Raw genomic sequence first — 18,675 nt, forward strand, 5'->3', positions numbered from 1 at the left:
AAGCATAAAATACATTTACCAAGTATTTTCACAAGCAGAAAAAAAGGAACCTATTATATTCTTTAGAAACCAAAACAACTTCCAAACCACATTAAAACGGAGCGGATGAATCAATGCAACCTGCTCAGCTAAAATAGAGCAAAAAAATGTCAATCCCTAAAATTTAGTTTGAATAGGCTGAATGATTGCTTGGAGTTTCCGATATCAAAGTGTTTTTTTTTTCTTCCAAGGCAATTACTTTCGAACTTACAAGTTCGTATTGCCTACCAGTCTTCTAACGTTGCTGTCCAAAGAAGTCAAAAAGGCCAGTTAATGCTCACAATTTATTTACTGTACAAAACAAGCATCTCCTATTCAATAAATCCGTGGAGAACAAAAATATCTGTACATTCGCGCATTTATACACATAAAAGGAAATGCACCTGTCAATAACAGATGGGAAAGGGGGGAACGCCTAGTCCACCAATTCACGAACGCTCGACCGCACGATACGAAAACAAAAGAAAAATCTACAAATAAACTTTAAAATTATATATATATAAAAAGCACTCTTTTGAGATACATTTAGATATCGAATTTCGTCGGACGTTCAAAATTTACAATTCGACTATCTACAGAATTAAATGAACAAAATCACAGGCTTTCTATAAAGAATTCTTTGTACCTTTCCAAAAAAGGGGGATAATCAGTCGTATCGTTGAACGGTGACGAGTACTGCAAAAACAGACATAAAATTGAAGTCACCATTGACAATCACGAGTAAGACTTTCAGCTCAAAGAGCTGAAGGCTTTATTCTTCATCAAACGAGACTGAAAACAGTAAGAGCTTAAAGCAAGTTTTTTTTTATTTTTTAGTTTAATAGAAAAATTCGAGTATCTGAACTTCAGAAACATAATCATATTTAAAAGTAAATTATTAAGCTTTCATCAGTTACTGTTTTCTGCTCCGCCTGATTTTAGCTTTTGGACATCGAACAAACGCCCAAATGTTTCTGACGCACAGCCATTTCAAAAACTTGTCAAATCCGGCAACACTGACCAGAGTAAAATAAATAGTCTTTAAAAAGGATCACAAATATTACGGTGTACAAGAAAACAAAAGTTGCAGTCGTGTACTTCCATTTTGAGGTAAAGAATAAAGAGGAGTTTGGTGAAAGTACAACCTATATAAGACAATGATGGTTCCCATTTCCACGTCAATGCTAGAAAAAAAACAAAAAACAATAAAACTAACCTACCAATATTTTTATAGATACTCAAATAGTTTACTTCAAATTTTAAAGAGATGCTACGAATATAGAACTTCTAAATTCTGAAATAAACAGTTGTAGAAGCATAGAGATGGTAGAAATGGGAGTAATAAAAAAAAAGAAGAAAAAGAACCTATCACTGGTTTGAAAAAAACGGTACAAAACCGCAATTGGCCAAGCCTTTTCCAACAGACTAGTGTTAGTAGACAAACAGACAGAGAGCCAGCCAGGTTAGCAAACACTGAAATCACAGCACTGAAAACTTCTTTGCTCGACTGCTTGTTTGAGATTCGCTCTTGAACTTGGTCCCAAACAACTCCATAATAAAAAAGGGAGAAAAACACGTCGATTTTAGTTAAAAACACACAACTGGAACACTTTATTATCTTGTACTCACAGGTAAATAATTTGTGTTGCACAATCAAGCAAGCTTCATCCACATTTGCCGGAATAGGGACACCATAAGATGAGAAATAAGCGTCAACTGCGGCTTCAGAAAATCATGCGGTTATAATTTAGACCGTGTTTAGGTTTGAAGTCTTTTTATGAATGAGATCACAGCACAAAAATCGAGGATCGATATCCTCAGGCTTTCCCCACTTTCAAGGGGAGGAGTCTCTTGGAGGAAACTATGGGAAGATCCAACACATCTTATGTCAAGGAATTAAGGCAGTCAGGTTGCTTTGAATCCTTCCCCTGGTTTCTAACAAGGGGGCTTCTCCCCCATCTATCACCAACAGGTGAGCCACTCGACGCCAGCCTAACTAGCGACGAAAGCAGCCATATGCTCATATGCAAGGATATTGCGCGCGTCCATTGCGAAGTCTAGCTTGCAAGAAGAGTCGCTATAATCAAGACCAGGAGAGGATGAAGGTGTTGAAACATATGATGACGAAGATGGTGTTGGAGATAGTTGTGCCAATCGTATTGACTCAGCAATCTGACGCTCATCATAAAGGACGCAAATAGAACCATTTTCACCAATTCTATAAGACACTTCGGATGGATCCACCCACATTGTTAATTCACTTGGAAACAGGGTATACAGAAACGTCGCTGGAATACCCGAGTCTTCACCTGCCTGAGCAAGTAAAGGGTCAATTTTCCCGTTAATCCTTATACATCTGTATCCTGATCCCTTACAGGGCCTTTCAGGAAACCAATGGTCCCTGTATCTCAATCTTAGGGTTTCAATAATATTTTCTCGTAACATGTCTAACTGATGTTGCGGAATGGCGGCCGCGGTTTTCTTCAACCTGACCAGGCTGACAAGAAAATTGGCAGCAGATGTCACTTCTAATCTCATTTTTATTTTTCGCTTTGAAACAAATCACAGCTCAATCTTTCTGCAAAAATCGATCTGGGATAGCGACAGAAAATACCTGGAAGGAAAATAAAATATTTTTAAAATTCTTTCCATTATTCATTCAATTTGGCACAACTAGGTAGGAAAATGGAAAGGCGGTGCAAAAAAGAACATAAAAAGCTAAGGGAGTCTATACAATATACTAGTAAAATAAACGGTATAACTCACTTGCCGTTTCCTTTTAAACAATTGAACAACAAATTTTTGTTTAAAGGATAGATCTAATCTCCTGACCTGCCACCCCACAGGAGGACAACTTGCTTTTCGTTAGGGGGACCCTTCTTTTGTTCTAGCCACACAATGGAATCAAGCCATATTTTTCGAGAGGTTATTGTTTAACACAAGGTAAGTCAAATGAGCACCTTAGACCAGGGACGTACACAGGGGAAGTACATCCCTTTCAAATCCTAAGTTTTCCCGAATTACGGCATTTTTTTTCTTGTAAACATTTCATAATTCTTCCTCAACTTTTCCATAAAACAAGGAATCTAATTGTGCAATTTTTACTTTTAAAAGCATGTTTCCTTTGTAAGTGTTTATAAGCAATTAAAAGATATTTACAAGTAATTAAGTCAATATAAGTAATTGTAATCCATTTAGAAGTAATTTAATAGCTAAAAAGCAATTTATAAGTATTTTCAGTGTCAGACAACGTATTGACACATTAATCCCTAAGCATACATGCAGCAGCCCAACCACAATAGAGTAGTATTACTAAATTACGAGGACCGAGTTTCGATGCTTCAGCCATTTAAGCACAATATTAAGAAATAGTGCATCAAATAATAGGTATCATATCCGCTGATCTTATAAGGGGTCAACCATTATGTTTTAAGGCTTAGGTGCTCAGCCCTCTTAAGACCCTTCAAATCAAAAGCAAAATTTTGAGGAAACAGACACCCTTCGTGTCTCGAGGATAACCATTTGAAATGAAAAACAAAAAAGCAGAAACTATTAAAAACACTTTTAAATAAGAATAGAAAGAAAAAAACTAAACAAGAACAAAACGTGTCCTATAGGAGCCCTCCCCTGCCTTTTCTGCTGAAGTTTAACTACGTCAAAATAATACCAGTTGGCACGTGGAAGCGTTATTTCCCTCTTGCCTTTCAAAAATCGAGCCAAAAATTTGTGGTGTAAATAAATAAATCCTTTCGTACGACATCCCACCCCATTGGGGGCCGATTGTTTAGGCAGGGGACCTTTCTTTCGTTATAGACCTCTCGAGTGGAATCAAGCAATATTTTACGTAGAAACTTTTGTTTGACACGAGGTGAAATGAGCATCTTAGGCCAAGGACGTGCGCAATGGAACAGAAACCCCAACTGAAATCTTAAAAATTTTCCGAATGTACGGCACCCTTTTCTTGCCGACATTTAACAAATCTTTTTCTCGATCTTTCGAAGGACCGATATTGCAAAACCATACTTGACGAATTACAATGACTTCCAAAATTCTAATGTTAATTTAGACAACTGTTAAGGCCACGGGTATACTTGAAGAAAACCCCAAAATTCTGAAAACTGCTGTAAAATAAGCAAACCTTATTCCTAAAAGTGCAGTGCTTCACTCCCATCCCCTTCCTTGATGAATAAATACATAGCCCACTATGTATAATTCCATCATATTTTGATGTACATGAACAGTTGTAACACCCGATTGATCTTTATCTTAACATCGGGGCGTTACAACCAATTTGCAGTACGAATACAACAGGTGTTTTCATCCATCGGAGGAGAGGTATGGGGGGGGGGAGTAGATTGAAGCAGAGCGAATTAGGAACGAGATAAGTAAGCATCCATGATTGATTTAAAGTAGTTTTCAAAAATTCTCAGGTTTTCATTCATTTGTGCCTCTGGTGTTCGCAATTAACCAAGTTTGCAATCACTTGGATTAAACAAAAAGGACATTTTCAAAGCGCACATTTAATCGATTTTTTCCTAAAAACAAAATTCAGAAAATGAACACGAGCATATTTGATAAAAAATTACCAGTAACCGATCCATTCATTGCTGGTAATAAGTCATTTAGATATTTTTGAAAGCTGACAATAATAGTAATGCAACTAGCAAAATAAAAAAAAACATTAAAACTCAGTCAACTATGACAAATAGAACTTCAGTTGAATTTACGGCCTAGGCTAGTCTTACATAGAATTGTCAATGAGATAATTTATTTTTAAATCCAATTTTACAAGTTTAAATTATCTAATTTTGACAAGGAAGGAGGGCGCTTGATAATTGTGTTACGTGAAAATACAACCTGTAATAAAATCATCTGGATTATGTACGACAAAGTGGAGCAAAACATGAAATACATGCGTCTTTAAGCAAACTTTTTTATTGGTCTTTGTAAGTATTTTAGTCGAGAATTCTCCTTTGTAAATGGAGACAACTATCCATTTAGAATTTTTTTTTAAGGGCTTTTGCAAATTCAGGAAATTAGCTGAGTTTAAGTAAATGAAAATCTGGCAAAATTCTAGATGATGACTTTTGATAATCTAAGAAAGTGGCTGAAGAGTTCTGAGATATCTACCTCCATCATTTCTCTCTCAAAACCGGTCTATTGCAAGCTTGGGTAAACTTTACAACTTCAACAATCTTACCAATCAGAATACTGTACTGATGAGAACAAAAACAGTTATAATCATCTTTTCTAAATCCAGAATTATATGATTTTAAAGGATTTGGAAAAAACTCGTCAAAATGAAAGTCTGTAGTCTTTGAGACCTTATAAATTGATTGAGCAGACATGTAACCCAAAACCCTTCCTTTGTGCTTAATTATGCAGTAGGCTAGCTGCATCTATTTCTGAACATTTCATTTTGGTAAAATTCTAGTTAATTGACTTCTTGCTATCTTGGGAAGGGTTTAGGTTTGGAAAATGAAACTTTCAGGGATGAATCTACAGACTAAAGTATGTCCCGGGAAGGTAGCCTTAAGTACCCATCTCCACTCCTTCTCCCTCTAGAGGGTCCCGAAATTATGCCTACATGACAGGTCAATAACTATTGAAATGATGAAAAAACAACATTTTACCTTAATTTTCTGTTACTAGTTGCTTTTTCTCTGCCTTTAGTTCTGAAAATGCAATTTCTGTTAATTGAGTAGAATTTTGAGTTATATCAATGTTTTTTTTTTCAAAATTTAGGAAATGTGTTTGTATATCTTTAAAGTCTTACAAAATGGGATTGAGCAAAGTTATTAAGCTGAAAACAATTTTGTTGTACTTCATTTAAGCAGAAGATCTATTTTGCAAGGTTTCACTTTTTTAGCACACATATTTTTAAAGGTTATCAAAGGTCAGGGCCCTTTATAGGGAGAAGGAGTAAGGGTAATTGCTCCAAAATACCTTCCCTGGACTTACTTTAGTCTGTATAGTCATCCCTAAGTTTCATTTTCCTAACCTAAACCCTTTCTGAGATAGCATGAAGTCAATTAACTAGAATTTTACCTTCATTTTTATAATGCAAATAGGTATAGACCTGTCATGTAGACAAATTTCAGTTCCCTCTAGAGGGAGGAGTGGAGGTGGGTACTTTCAAATACCTTCCCGGGATATATTTTAGCCTGTAGACCCATCCCCAAAAGTTTCATTTTCCTAACCTAACCCCTTTCCAATATAGTAAGAAGTCACTAAACCAGAATTTTACCCTTAATGGTAATTTCCTAGCCCCTTTCTGAGACAGCAAGAAGTCACTATACTAGAATTTTACTGGACTTACGTTGATTTATCAAAATTTCAATATAGCCTAATTCTTGTCTAAAATTAATATAATGTATAGTGCAACAAGATTGACAAAGCTTACCACATTTTTGGAATATATAAATAATAAATAACTAAAAAACAACAAAATTGCATTTTCAAAACTAAAACCAGAGAACAAGAAACTGAAAATAAAGCTAAAATGTTTGGTAAACTTTTCATTGTTCATATTATTGACTAATTGATAGAGTGAACATACCACTCGATGCCTTTTTTAAGCTATTTACGAATAGGACCTATAATAATCGCTTCTATCGCAAATTCAAATTAAGTCCTTGAAGAGCTCTTGAAGCTTATAACCTTACCTGAAATTGCTGAAATTTTGAATAGGCCTATCTATAAATTTACATACAGCTTTGAATTGACCTGGGATATTTATCTTCTTCCGTCATCTTTCACATTCTCTTTAAAACGTACACTTTAATTGAGCATTCGGCGTCAAGGAAGAAGAAAACGGTATAATAATGTAAATTTATTTATCAATCTTAATCGTTGAAAATCAGTGCTTGTGGATTATATAGCATTCAAAAATGGATTGATAATGTAACAGTAAGTTTGAGACAAATGTTTTGTGCTTTTCTCATACACAAACACTAGAATTATTTTGGTCACAAAGAGCTCTGCTAAAATTTGAATTTACGATAGAAGTGGTTTATATATTCGTGAAGAACATAAAAGGCATCGAGTGGAATGTTTACTTTATTCTTAACTTAATAAGATGCACAACGAAACACCTAGGCCTACCTGTACTTGATTTAAGCAGAAGATCTGATTTAGAACAGTCTAATTTTTAAAATACAAAGATACTAAAACATCAGGGTGATCTAGAGGAAGAAGGAAGGTATTCCAAAATACCTTCTCAGGACATACTTTGGTCTGTGAGCCCATCCCTGGAGGTTTCATTTTCCAAATCTAACCAGTTTCCCAAGTTAGCATAAAGAAGCTAAACTAACATTTTACCTAAGTTTTATTTACGATACTTAAACCCTTATCAAGAATTAGCCTCATATTTAAAGTTTTACCTACTTTTTCTATCTTTGATCAAGTTTTAAGTTACCAATAAACAAGGAAGATGGTTTAAATATAGTGTTACATAATAAACGAAAAGTTACCTGATGTTAACTTCCAATTTCCTGAAAACTTTTCTCAGCCCGTTAATTCTGATGGTAAATCACTCCTTCAACATACACCGATGTTATCTCAATAACTTTCTCATCTCGACTGAAACGTGTGCTATCGAACGTATAGAAACATGGCCGTTTCTTTGTTGGATCAGCCAATGAGCAAAAAGCAACTTTATTCTTATTGGTGAAAAACCGGTCTCGAGGACATTTGGATTTTCATATTATGCTGGCGTCAGCTTTTATATACCATAAGGCGACCCTTGTAAACAAAGCAAGTTACAGCAAATATATTAGTTCTGACTATACCATAACCAGAAACCTCTCTGTGCAATATTTTTTTTTTACTTTAATTGAACAATTTAGAAAAAAAAAACCACAAACTATATTTAGTAGTCCTATTCAACAGGGAAATATTCGTTCTGTAAAATGGGGGAGGAGAATTCCCTAATATGGTCTGTGATCCAATCTCAAGGGATAAGTATCACTCTGGGAAGTTACTAGTCTCATGACCCCATCCCTAATTGAAAAAATGTACAATGCTTGTGCCTTATAGCAACCATACTCAGAAAGACTGCATTATATGAAATACGTATCATAACCTAACCAAAATCCCAACTACCAAAATTGTCTGGTATAAATACCATGGAAACCGGTTATTGTCTCATGTTCGCGATTATCAGAGTTTGGTGGTTATAAGACACAAGTATCGTAGAACTTTTATCAATTTAGCGGTTTTTTTAGTTTGTATATAACCTACGGCTATATCTGGGACCGTCAAGAGGGGGGTAGGGTGGTGTGAATTGTAACGTCAACGATTATTATACTGAAAAATAGCGCAACGTTAACGACTATTATACTGAAAAATAGCGCAAAGTAAAGAACCTAATGATGCTAATTAATTTTATCAACATGTTTCCTTCTGTGGAGCTAACCAACTAGAATCTTACCAGCCACCCCCCTCAAAAACTTTCGACTTTATGTAGAATTTCGATTGATATACTGATCAGACTAACACTTAAAACCTAATTTGTTCCAACATATTAAAGTTTGCTGTACTTTTTTTTATGTAATTGGTCTTCTGGGGGGAAGAGCAAGAATGTCAACCCCCTTCCCCACAGGGATCAAAATTATATCAATACCGTTTGGTCGTCATAGTGTCAGACATCTGGAGCCCACAATTAGCTTCGATTATACAAAAAAAAAAAAAACTGAAACAAAATCTAAGAAGCAAATAAACCTAGTCCGAGCAAAACATATAATCAGAGGGGAGTAGATATGTCCCTCATTCCTTGCTACTCTCTCTACATTTAATTTGAACCTTACTGGAAGCAAAATATTGCTTCCAATATAAGTATTGGTTTTAATTTATAGCTCGAATACTGTACCTGTTAGTGTTTCAAGTCAATGCAATTACATCTAGGCAATGTTACAGGTGTTCAGGGCCAACGTAGCTACGACAATCAACTCAATACCAGCAAAAGAATGAAGACCAAAACGTAGGAGAAAAAAATGAATTTTCACATTATTTTGAGAAGCAGATTGTCGTCTGGTTAATTCTTAAGATAAGAGAAATTTAGAATCAACGTAAAACGAAGGATAATCCCCCTAAACATCACCCAACTATCAATCTTAGCTTCGCGTGGGACGAGCGTCGACCTTTCCTAAATGCTAAGGATTGCTATAGCCATTAAAATTTGGGTACTTATGTATTATAGCGACCACACCCAAGAAGTCAAGTTAGGATAACTCTAATGAAATACACCAAAATACGATGAAAATATAATACTTTATTAACAAAATTATAGAAACAGAAGAACTCATTATGTTAAATACCTAATCACCTCAATATATTAAATATTTCATAAAAATACACCTACATCGTAGTTTTTCTCTGTGAGACTAAGCTACTTATAACCTATTGCAGAAAGACAAATTGGTTTTCTCAGATCTTACAGATCAAAAACTTGAGTGTGGTCGCTATAATACATAAGTACCGTCAGCTGAAATGTTCCCCAGGGAAGATTTCAAAACACCCCCTAGCTATTAGTTTACACCTATATATTTTTTTTCCAAATTATTGGTTGAATTAGGATAAAGAGGCATGGAAAGATGACAGTATCGTTTTCTCAGTATAAGAAACCATTGCTGATACTGAACATGCCTAGGATGGCAGTCTTGTTGTTCTGACTCACTCTGGCCAGAAAGCATAAAATAAATGAAAGGAGCCAAGGGTGGATGAAGCAGATATTTTTAGTGGCATGGGTCCCCCAAAAGGTTAAAAGATGCAAAAAAAATACCGATGGGGGAGCTAAATTTTTATCACTGCCCCCATCCACACACATTAATTCTGTGTCCATACCTGGGATGCGTAGTGAGAGTTGCTAATGAGACAGGTCTTACGATTAATATGTCGACAATAAAGTGTCTTTCAACCAAAGACAACTTTTCTATTTATTATAATAGAGAACCTATAGAGAGCGTGGAAGAGTTCAAATGTCTGTGGTCTAATAAAAAATAGGGCTTCTAATGAGATTTCCAGTAAAGCTTGGTCCGTCTTCGTCCAGCTATGCAAACCTTTATAGACTTGAAGAATAATCAACATCGTGACTAATATTACAGTCCACTCAACATGCGTGATTTTTTTTGGATATATTTGAGATTTGCCCCCTCAAGACAGAAGAAGAGCACCAGCTTGATACTTTTGACCATATAAGTTTACAGGCCATTGGTAACATAAGGCTGTCACAAAGAATTGGCAACCAAAAGACCATGAAAACATATAGACAAGAAGTAGTCATTACCATCATAATCTAGAAAACGTGTCTGAAGTGGATAGCCACCGTATTGTACTATTATCACAGTAAACGCCAGGTATTAGTGCCAGGCTCCCTTTTTTGTTGAAGAAGAAATCAGGTGACCAGGGAAAATCTTACCATAATGACGTTAGAAAAGATGTGAAAGCACTTTGGAATTCCAGGTGCATATTCACAGATGATATGAAGTATGGCTGAACTTTATTCAATCACAGACTGAAGACAGAACCCGATAAAATCACTCGTTTCAGCCCCTTCTCGATGCAGAGTTGTGCTGAATAATCCCTTGTGTTGTCTTAAGTAATTATATAGCTTTTTTTACTTTATCAATAGTATTAGCTATATAATCAATGAGCTGAAATGATATACTTTTGTTTTCATAGATGCTCCTTAAAACTGCACCATCATCAAGGGTGACTATTTATGATTTTTGGAAGGATTTGGTCTCTGCTAGTTCTTTATTTTTACTCTAGTATATTGAAAGAGTACTTTTATGGAGCCAGTGGAATCCTTTCAATTTTCTATGTGAAAACTGAGCTCCATGTAAGCAACTTTCATGGAGTAATTCTTGCACCTCAATTTTCCTGTTTTTACCGAAGCATCATATAATGATGTTAACAATCAAAATTATTGATTCATATATTGAATGAAGAAGAGATGAACTATGTATAGTCAAGAATATAACTGGATCTGAAATTTAAACTAAATTTTCTTAGCCAAGAACCGTGAATTTTGGGACTCATGGGTCGCAACTGCGGAACAAAACAAGCGATAATGTATATCAGTTTGGCCTTTAATTCTCTAAAGGTACAACAGAAGTCCATTACGCTAACCCCTACCGTATTCATTTGAGATCAAATACGCTTTTCATATGGATACGAATGACAAGAATCTACCCCTTCCCCAAAAAAAGATCCAATCGACCACGGTTACCCCAATACTACTGTAGCTTTTGAACAGGTTTTGCTCAAGAAATTCCACAAGACCTCCTAGCAATTAGGCTTAAGACAGGATTAAATAATAAAAAAAACTACTTTTTAACTGAAAGTAAGGAGCAACATTAAAACTTAAAACGAACAGAAATTACTCCGTGTATGAAAGGGGCTGTTCCCTTCTCAACGCCTCGCTCTTTACGCTTCAGTTTGACTCTTTCTCTCAATTCTACTTTATTAAACAGCAAAAAAACTTTAACGTAGAGCGGGGTGTTGAGAAGGGACCACAAGACTACATAACACCAAGGCCATAAAACGACAAAACTATGAGCAGAACTTTAACTTCTCATCAACTTAGTTTGGAAAGAACATTCCTTCTGGTTGAAGAGCCTAAAACAAGAGCTTATAGAACCTCCTTCTTCCTCCATCCCAGTGGTTGAATCAACCTCCAGTTTTGAAAGACATAACTAGAACACTAATTGTCACTCATGACATGGGTAGCCTAAATTGGAAAAGCATTTTTGGCTGTTTTCAAATGATATAAATTTTAAGAACCCTCCCCTTCCCAAAAAAACAAACAGATGGAGTTCATATTTAAATAGGCGTAAATTAAAAATCATTTTGTACTTCCCATGCAATTTCGTCAAGACCTAACAACTTTTTCTGGTAAATATCATGATGAAAAGAATTTTGGACTCACTTCCCCATATCGGTTACACCGTTTACAAAATCTTTACAGAAGTAACTATCACAGTTACTCTTACTTCCCAGCCAAGTTTGATTAAGACCCACATCTCGTTCTGGCCAAGGCTCTGACAGTAAGAATATATTCCTCTCCTCACAAAGATCAAAATGGACACAGGATCCCAAAAGGCAAACTATACCAATTACTCTTATTTATGATAAAGTTTTACTGATATCCGATTACCCTGTTAGCTAGATGTTCTGGTATAAAATACAAGAGCTAAGAGCTCATATGGCACTTGTGACGAGGCAAGAAGAGCTAAGAGCCAAGAGCTCTAACAAAATTCTAAGAATGAATAGATTGATTTAGAAGGAAAATCAGAGGCTTAATGCAGATCGGGATTTAAAATAAGAGCTCGGAGTCACGATGTCCTTCTAAATATCATAATTCATTAAGATCCGATCACCCAGTCGTAAGTTATAAATACCTCATTTTTTCTAGTTTTTCCTCTCCCTTTAGCCCCCCAGATGGTCGAGTCTGGGAAAACGACTTTATCAAGTCAATTTGTGCAGCTCCCTGACACACCTACCAATTTTCATCGTCTTAGCACGTCCAGAAGCACCAAACTCGCCAAAGCACTGAACCCCTCCCCCCAACTCCTCCAAAGAGAGCGAATCCAGTACGATTTCAGCAATCACGTATCTACGACAATCACGTATCTTTGCTTATTCTATCCACCAAGCTTCATCCCGATTCCTCCACTATAAGCGCTTTCCAAGATTTCCGATTTCCCCCTCCAAATCCCCCCAATGTCAACAGATCTGGTCGGGATTTGAAATAAGAGCTCTGAGACATGAATTCCTTCTAAATATCAGATTTCATTAAGATCCGGTCATCCGTTCAAAAATACCTCAATTTTTCTAATTCTTCCAAATTCACACCCCCAGCTCCTCCAAAGAGAACGGATCCGTTCCAATTATGTCAATCAAGTATCTAGAATTTGTGCTTATTCTTCCCATTAAGTTTCATCCCGATCTCTCCACTATAAGCGTTTTCCAAGATTTCTGTTTCCCTCCTCCAACCCCCTATGTCCCCGGATCCAATTCGAGCCGAAAATGGAGCATCTGAGACACAAGATCCTTCTATATATCAAGTTTCATTAAGATCCGATCACCTATTCGTAAGATAAAAATACCAAATTTTCATATTTTCTAAGAATTCCGGTTTCCCCCACCAACTCCCCCCAATGTCACACGATCTGGTCGGAATTTAAAATAAGAGCTTTAAAGCACAAGATCCTTCTAAATATCAAATTCCATTAAGATCTGGTCACCCGTTCATAAGCTACAAATGCCTCATTTTTCCGAATTACCCCCCCCCCCCAACTCCACCAAAGAGAGCGAATCCGGTCTGGTTATGTTAATCATATCTTAGACTTATTTTTATTCTTCCCATCCAGTTTCATCCTGATCTCACTGCTTTAAGTATTTTCTAAGATTTCCGGTCCCCCCGACTGCCCCCCCCCCCCCAATTACGCTCGATCCGGTTGAGATTTAAAATAAGAGATCTGAGTTACGAGATCCTTCTAAATATGAAGTTTCATGAAGATCCGACCACTCCTTCGTAAGTTAAAAATACGTCATTTTTTCTGATTTTTCAGAATTAAAAATAGACAGGATCCGTTCCAATTATGTCAATCACGTATCTAAGACTTCTGCTTATTTTTAAGTAAAACAGTTCAAAATAGGGATGAAACCTTTTAATTGACAGTGAACAAATATAAAATTTTTTAACTGCATATTTCGAACACATATACACTGTTCATCAAATTTATATCTGTTCACTCTCAATTAAAAGGTTTCATCCCTATTTTGAACTGTTGTACTTTCGTCACGGAAAGGCAGTGTGGTAGCAAAATTTAGGGACCAAATCCCCTAAGATCCAATATATATCCCAAAAAAGTAGAACCAGGACATTTATTCTTACTTTCCATCAATCCTGATTAGGATTAAGCAACCTCTTTAGGTATATATCCTGACGAGAGGAATTCAAGGACCCCTCCAATCGCCATAGAGATCGGGTCAGGTTTGTATAATCAAAAGGCATTGTTAGTACACTAACTTTTAGTTCCCGTCTATGTTGCCAACACAGTACAATTGTACCATTTTTGGTACAATTTGGAGGCCCTCGTACTATGTGGTACATTTGGAAAATTTTTGGCACAATAAACATTTCCCTGTACATTTTGGTTTTACTTACTCCTTTCTTACTCAGATATCTGTTCAAGTCTTAGTTTATTGAACATTTTCTTCTTGCTACGGGAAACTTTTAATATGCTGTTCAGATAGTAGCCTACAAATTATCCTCTTACGGTAAAATTAGATGATTGACTACGTCATTATTTCCAAACGCTGGAGATCATTGGTGAAGAACTGCAGAACTTACAGATCAGCAGAGCTTGGAAACGCAGACCATAGGCTTGTGTGCGCCGATCTTCGGCTTCGCCTCCATGCACAACGATCGAAAAAAAAAACCCGTCGCTGCAGATATTGGGAAACTAAAGGAACCAGATACTCGCCAGAAGTACAGTATCGAGATATCGAATCGCTTCGAGGCCCTTGGCTCACTTAATAGCAGCGAAGAACTCTGAAAGCATTTTAAATTGCAGACCCGTGAAGCAGCACAACTAGTGCTTGGCAAGAGGAGTTATCCAAAGAAATCGTGGCTAACTAAGGAAACACTGCAAGTCATAGAGCGAAGATGGAAGGCAAGACTTCTTGGGGACATGACCACATAGCGGAGGCTCAATGGAGTGCGGAACAAACTCATTCACCGGGATAGAACCCAGTTTGTTGCAAGGAAAGCCGATGAAATTGAGCTAGCTGCAAAAAAGAAAGACATGGGCAGCCTATTTAAGCATCTCCGAGACCTCACTGAAATAAAACTCCCACCATGGGTCCCGTCCTGTCCAGGGATGGTGCACTTCTCTCTGACGAAGGTCCTTGTCTTGAGCGGTGGAAGGACCACTTCTGTTCGCTCCTCAACAATACTGGTCCGTCTGCGCCTCCTAATGATAGTCCCAGCCAACCTTGCAGTCAAAGACCTGGAACAGATGTTCCTCCAGATGAGCCTTTCAGCCCCTCAGAAATTGGACATGCAGTAAAAATACTCAAGAATAATAAAGCTGCGGGTATCTGTGGCTTAAACTCAGAGCTGCTAAAATATGGAGGTCCTGCAATGCTCCTGTTTCTACACACCCTGTTCTCTGCAATCTGGCAAACAGAGATAATTCCTGAGGATTGGCGGAAGGGTGTCATCATCCCCTTATGGAAGAGAAAAGGCTCGAGAAGCGACTGCTCCAACTACCGGGGAATAACCCTACTGTCAGTCCCTGGCAAACTGTTTTCAATGGTCCTGCTTGATCGATGTCGGAGCATCATTTGAAAAATCCGGCGACCGGAGCAAGCTGGTTTTATGTCGGATCGTTCAACCATCGAGCAGATTTTCACGATTCGACAAATAGTAGAGAAGACCACAGAGTTCCGACGGAAAGCATTTATTGCCTTCGTGGACTTTCGTGCTGCATTTGACTCAGTCGATCGAAAAGCTCTTTGGCGGATCCTAGAGTTGACTGGCCTACCCGAGAAATATTGCAGACTTCTCAAGGCGCTGCACCATGGGACGGAGAGCTGTGTACAAGTAAATGGTCGGCGCAGCCCGTTCTTTCAAATCACCACAGGGGTGCGCCAAGGATGTGCAGTGGCCCCAGAGCTCTTCAATGTCATCATAGATTACGTTATGACAAAAACCACTTCACGTCTCAGCTTTGGGCTCAAATTCGGAGATCATACCATCACAAATGTCGATTTTGCCGATGACTTGGCCATTCTGGCGGACTCCATGGAGCAGCTGCTGGAAGCGCTCCGAATTCTGCGAGAAGAGGCTGCCAAAGTAGGACTGCATATAAACTGGAACAAAACTAAAATTATGGCCATAGACCCGTCTTTTCCTGCTGTTAACTCTCCAGTTAGCCTGGACAGCACCACTAGCATCGAGGTTGTTAAAGACTTCACCTACCTGGGCTCCGTAATTTCTTCAAATGGCTCACTTCTCCCCGGGCTGCAGGCAAGATTATCTAAAGCGTCTTCTGTCATGGGTAGACTGAATCGTCACCTCTGGCGAAAACCAAATATCAGTCACACAACGAAACTGCGGATCTTCAACGCTCTAGTCGGTTCTGTGATGCTTTACGGAGCTGAGACATGGCAAGCATCAGCTGCAACCCTCAAGAAAATAGACGTATTTCATGCAAAGAGCCTGAGGAGGATTGAGGGCCTACGATGGTCTGACTTCGTCAGCAATGAAAAGCTTCTGCAGCTCACAAAGCAGTCTTGGTTTTCGACTCAAGCAGCCGAGTGAACCTTACGATGGTTCGGGCATCTGCTTCGAATGCCACCACATCTACCCGCAAAGATGATCTATGACTTCGACATTATCAAAGTTGGTTGGAAGCGACCTCGAGGCCGACCGAAGAAACGTTGGTCCGACAGCCTGTCCGAGTTCTTGGCGATGGCAAACATCAGACAGGGCGAAGAGCAAATACTCGCCATGGACCGAAGTGGGTGGAGGAGGCAGACGTCACTCTCTACGCCGAGCAGTGCCCGGCAGTCAAGGTAAAATTACGATAAAGTTATATTATCTCTAAGAAATTTAATTATGAAGATAGAAGAAAGGTCTGTGTTGATGCCATTCATTTCGGAAAAAATTAATTACAGCATAAAATATGTTTTGCTGCACAAACAGCCAAAATTCAGACAAAGCTTATAAAATTAAGGGCGAGTCTGAACATTAGGTACCCAGGTCCAACTCCTCTCCATCAATTCATGGGTGCACAGTGGTGAAACAGCTTGCCATTTCTTATACATTGAGTGATTTAAGGCACTTAGCTCTTTTAATAGTGCATCTGCTTCGAATGCCACCACATCTACCCGCAAAGATGATCTATGACTTCGACCCTATCAAAGTTGGTTGGAAGTGACCTCGAGGCCGACCGAAGAAACGTTGGTCCGACAGCCTGTCCGAGTTCTTGGCGATGGCAAACATCAGACAGGGCGAAGAGCAAATACTCGCCATGGACCGAAGTTGGTGGAGGAGCCAGACGTCACTCTCTACGCCAAGCAGTGCCCGGCAGGAGACTTAAGTCAAGCAAGTCAAGGTAAAATTACGATAAAGCTATATTATCTCTAAGAAATTTAATTATGAAGATAGAAGAAAGGTCTGTGTTGATGCCATTCATTTCGGAAAAAATTAATTACAGCATAAAATATGTTTTGCTGCACAAACAGCCAAAATTCAGACAAAGCTTATAAAATTAAGGGCGAGTCTGAACATTAGGTACCCAGCTCCAACTCCTTTCCATCAATTCATGGGTGCACAGTGGTGAAACAGCTTGCCATTTCTTATACATTGAGTGATTTAAGGCACTTAGCTCTTTTAATAGTTACTACCCCGCCCTGCGGATTTGACCCCTACCTTGTGCATTAAAGGTCCATTTGTAATAGCAATCATTCTATAAATTAGTAGAGCTCTTCTTAGAGTTAACTAGGAAAACATTTTGCCTAACTTCTCATATATGTAATTATTCAAGCAAAGTCGTTAGACCTGACAACAAGAAATTGGAGGATAAATCAAGGTTTATTAGAACTAGTACCATAGAAACAGGAAAATACGTTTCTAATGGACCTTATTGTCATTATCTCAGTAAAGATGGCTTGTTCCTAGACAACATGCCCCCAAAAAATTTCTATTATTGCGACCGGAAATTGTTTGCAAAAAGACATGTACGTGCCTATGATTCATTGCTAAGTAAAACCACTAGCGATACAACGCCAATTGCCAGAACTATTATGCTAATGATTTTGCATACATATATTTTGTAAATTACAACAGCTTCGCTTTGAGAATATTCAAATACCAAATTTCCAACTGATATGATACTTTACTTCACTTATACTCATCTTTATTTTAATTTAGCACTCTACTTTGACAAACTTCTTGCTTGGATTTTTTTTTAATTTAATGTACATAAAAGGTGGAAAAAGAGGAAGAAATATGTAAAATGAATTGTAGGCAAAAACTGGGTTTACTTTCCTTTTCTCTGATAATATATCCCCAAATGAGCCAAACCCTCTGAAATCGATTCCATAATTTACATGCACCGAGCTTGGATACTGTTCTGATCAAGTTTATCAAGTTGATCATATTTCTGATCAAGTTGATCAAGTTGATCATATTTCTGATCAAGTTGATCAAGTTTATCATATTTCTGATCAAGTTTATCAAGTTGATCATATTTCTGATCAAGTTGATCAAGTTTATCATATTTCTGATCAAGTTTATCATATTTCTGATCAAGTTTATCAAGTTTATCATATTTCTGATCAAGTTTATCAAGTTGATCAAGTTATACTGTTCTGTAATTTGATCAAGTTTATTTACCAGAGCGAGTAAAGGCTCAGATGCTTTCTTGGTATTCAACCTCATTAGTCCAAGAAATCGCTTAGTTTAAAGTAATCATATTTTATGCAATATATCTCTACAACAAATAGCTTTTTTAATGCAATAAAACAAAACACAGAAACATTAGTTTCTGTTTCAACTTCTTCCTTTCAATCTACTTATTGGTAAGCCATCTAGATTCTTCAATCTTTTGCTTTTAGCGTAGGTATCACTCCTGACGCACT

At 37.5% G+C, this 18,675-nt stretch overlaps 1 protein-coding gene across 1 annotated transcript; it reads right to left on the minus strand.

Moving 5' to 3' along the window:
* Positions 1-309: 309 nt before the first annotated feature.
* Positions 310-7,661, minus strand: LOC136027502 (protein BTG2-like). The gene is made up of 2 exons (XM_065704814.1): positions 7,491-7,661; positions 310-2,632 (listed from the first exon to the last, which is right to left on the minus strand). Exon 2 carries the CDS (start codon positions 2,554-2,556, stop codon positions 2,011-2,013), a length of 546 nt encoding a protein of 181 aa, XP_065560886.1. The 5' UTR covers positions 2,557-2,632; positions 7,491-7,661; the 3' UTR covers positions 310-2,010.
* Positions 7,662-18,675: the final 11,014 nt, after the last annotated feature.

The sequence above is a fragment of the Artemia franciscana genome, chromosome 5 (assembly GCF_032884065.1).
Source record: "Artemia franciscana chromosome 5, ASM3288406v1, whole genome shotgun sequence".
Taxonomy (NCBI): domain Eukaryota; kingdom Metazoa; phylum Arthropoda; class Branchiopoda; order Anostraca; family Artemiidae; genus Artemia; species Artemia franciscana.

What these genes read in the sequence shown, in the direction of transcription:
- LOC136027502 (XM_065704814.1), bottom strand. Translation starts at nt 2,556, where the DNA reads ATGAGATTAGAAGTGACATCTGCTGCCAATTTTCTTGTCAGCCTGGTC.